Source organism: Cupressus sempervirens, chromosome 10 (assembly GCF_028749045.1).
Source record: "Cupressus sempervirens isolate cs-2001-9-10 chromosome 10, ASM2874904v1, whole genome shotgun sequence".
Taxonomy (NCBI): Eukaryota; Viridiplantae; Streptophyta; class Pinopsida; order Cupressales; family Cupressaceae; genus Cupressus; species Cupressus sempervirens.
Window position 1 is genome coordinate 731,885,825 of NC_143127.1, and position 3,441 is coordinate 731,889,265.

Below are 3,441 nucleotides of genomic sequence, written 5' to 3' on the forward strand. Positions count from 1 at the left end.
GTAATACTAATAATCTCATGAAGGCTCTGGCCATTTTACATGTTGTGTAGCAATGTTGTTTGAGGGGACAGCGCAAAGTTATCTGTTAATCTGACTCTCAAGTGGTGGTGAATTTGCTTACTTTAGAGTTGATTGAGGATGTTAGTAAGAAATTGGCTTCAGTTGTTAATTATCAAACTCTTTTCTTTTGTACTTCTATAGAGTTTGTTAATTTTAATTACATTCCTTGAGAATGGAACATAACTGTTGATTGTTTGGCCAAATGGGCATTTGATCATGCTCAGGATTGGAATATTGTGGATAGGGGGCAACTTCCCTTATATCTGTCTCTTGAGTTAGATGACCTTGTTCTTCAAGATAGAGCTCCTGATTGAGCTCTCCGTTTTGTTTCTTGTCTTGTCTTAATAAATTTTTACCCTTCTTTTAGTTAGTAATATATATCTATTTTAAATTGATTTCTAAATATAAATTTCGTTTGTAAATCCCATCAAATTTATTTTATATTTCTATTGATTAATAATTATGATTGTCAAATGAGATTACATATTTTAATTTGGTTTCCAACATTTTTATGAATGTCAATTTGTATTTGTTATTTTAAATTAATTTTTAAAAATAAATTTTATTTGTAACTTCAATCAAATTTATTTTCAATTTTTAATTATCAATAATTATAATTGTCAAATGACATTACATATCAATCAATTTTTTCCTTTACACGAAATTATTCTTGAAATATTCCCATACTACCATTGTATATTCCTTTTATTAAGATAATCAATTTTATTATACTAAATCTCTTATCATAACAATAAATAAACAACTCCAGCATTATAAACATTAAACATAACACTAAACTATTTGTTTGTTTAAAAGAGAACGTTACATATAAAGTAAAAATCAGAGAACATTCTGATTCGCTGCAAAGAGCCGTGGAAATGTCCAATCTTTAATCCCAATCAATCGGATATAGTACCTAACATGAAGCCAAGAAAACCAGTACAAACCAATATAATAATCGATCGGCGTGTGGAATGATTTGCAAAAGATTCTCCTGCTAATTTGAAAAAAATCTGTAATTCAAACGAGCAAATTGACTGGGCATAAAAAAGCGAAAGTTCACAAAGTGTGGATGCCAGCGCTTATGCCCACTGAAACGAAAACAAATGCAAATGCAGAGGAGAACAGCTTTTGTTAATCACTGTACATTTGTGTGCAAGCCACACTTTCACTGTGGGCCGTATCAATCAAAACATTATTAAAAAATCTTCAACCTAACGCCTACTTTTGATGGTTTTCATGCAGTCCCTGGTTTTACAGTGGACGAGTCGCATCGTGCTCACTTTATTTCGTAACTTCCCCGGCCCACAGCACTCTCATTTCGCTTTCATTCTCCTTAAAACACGCACCACAACATCCACCACGGTTCAAATCTGTTTAATTTTTAAAAAAAATTATGCCTCTCCGAAAACTGTAGTTTAAAACACCTTCTCGGATCCCAGAAAATTTGCATCTGAATTCTGGATCTCTCTTAAGCATCTCTGAGGATTTCGATTTCAAGCGCTCTTCTATTTTTCCTTTTCCGTGATTTGTGTATAACCATGGAGGTAGAGGTTGTTTCTCATTTAAATCTTGCTGTGGCGAAGAAATTTTGGAATATGGTGAAGGCGTCAATTATGATGTTGAAAAAAGAAGTTGTTCTGAATAGGAAAATGGTGTTGGAGATCCAGATGATGATGAAAAGAGGGAAAATGCTTGGAAAATCTCTGGGGAGTTTGATTTATCAGCAATCTCATGGAAAGAGTCGCCATTACAGCACTACTTTTGGGGTTAAGGAGTATGAGTTTTCCTGCAGTAACACTCCCGTTCCATTTCAGAGCGGGAAGAAAAGGAATATTTTTTTCCCTTCTATTCCTTGCATTCAACCTCGTGCTGTTGATGAAAGGGATTGCTATTCAAGCGCCGTTGTTGCTTCTCAGTCTGAATATTTCTCCAAGAACAACATGAATTTCTCAGATCTGCCCGGCGCAGATGAATCCACGAAGCCTCTGTCGCCCTTTCGTGGACGTAAGAATAATCTCAGCCGCTGCGAAGAAGAAATTGTTGACAAAGAAGCAGAGGAGTTTATTTCAAGATTCTACCAGCAGATCAGATTGCAACGACAGTCTTCCTTTTCGCAATACGATGAAATGCTTGCCAGGGGCGCCCAATAAATATGTTTGAAACCCTTTTTCTTTTGTATCATTTCTGTGTAGGGCAAATATGTGGTGTATTTCTCAAAGGATTTGGTCATTGGCGCTGAATCTGAAAGAATCGTTTCTCTCCTGTATATTTCAGCAGATTCCTCTTAGAGTGCAAAGTATATTGTTTAAAATACTTTTGTGTCCTGATTATACGGAAGGAAAAGTTTTTCTTCTTCAGAGAAAGATGAGAAAGTTTTGTAGTAAAAGCGATAACAAAGACTGCGATCAATAGGCACAAGGAGGTAATGGCTCTGAGCCAAGCTATATCTGTTGATTTGCAGAAAAACAGACTAAAAATAAAATCAGAAACACAGACAGAAGACAAAGAATTTTACAGTGGTTCATTTTATTAGACTAGTACACCCACTTTCAAATTGTAATTCTCAGTTTTATTAATTTATTTCAATACAATACAACACTAGTCATAAAAATCACAATCAAGAACCAGTCTTCTATAAAGAGAATGTGAAAGATCAAGAGTTTTTCAATTACAACAAGAACTGTTAAGAGAATTGATCCTTGACAGAATACCAATTAATAGGTGTTTACAAAGAATGATTGACCTTCATTACCATTAGGTGCTGGAATGACTGCCTCTTGAGTATGATAAATATTCAAACAATAAAGATCAACTAGTGAAACCTGAAAAGATGTCAGATCAAGATAACTAAGGACTACTGAAGATCAAGTTTGAAAACTAATCTTGATTGTGAATGAAATGACAAATGGAGAACAAGCTTTAAACTCAGGAGTTCTGAAAATCTTAATCTAATTTCAAGCCCAATTTGAATGTTTTCTGAAATCAAATGTATAGGAACAGGCATCATCAATAGAGCAGATATAGAGAGCTTAATTGTGTAACAACAAAAAGTCAAGAATGTAGACAAAGAGCTTAATTCCCTAGGAATATAAGATAATAGCTTTCTTCCACAACATCAAAGCAACAATCATAAATGATTAAGAGACAAATGGGTGGAAATTAGAGCCTAATATGAAACAGGACAATTTTCTAAGAGCATAAGCATGGATATAATAATATGAGATTAGAGGGGTCTCCTCCCACTTCCCGCCAAGAACATTTCGAAAGATCGAGGATCTTGAAACTTGGCTTAGAATGATTCTTGCAATTTGTTGGGGGTACAACTTTTGTCTTTCCCTCTTTATATGGAAAAGAACAAGAAGCTTCTAATAAATTGGT

General features: G+C 34.3%; 1 protein-coding gene across 1 annotated transcript; it reads left to right on the forward strand.

The window, feature by feature from the left end:
• Nucleotides 1–1,456: 1,456 nt before the first annotated feature.
• On the forward strand, nt 1,457–2,374 carry LOC149535929 (uncharacterized). The gene has a single exon (XM_089804684.1). The coding sequence runs from the start codon at nt 1,602–1,604 to the stop codon at nt 2,211–2,213; it is 612 nt and encodes a 203-aa protein (XP_089660810.1). The 5' UTR covers nt 1,457–1,601; the 3' UTR covers nt 2,214–2,374.
• The last annotated feature ends 1,067 nt before the right edge of the window (nt 2,375–3,441 follow it).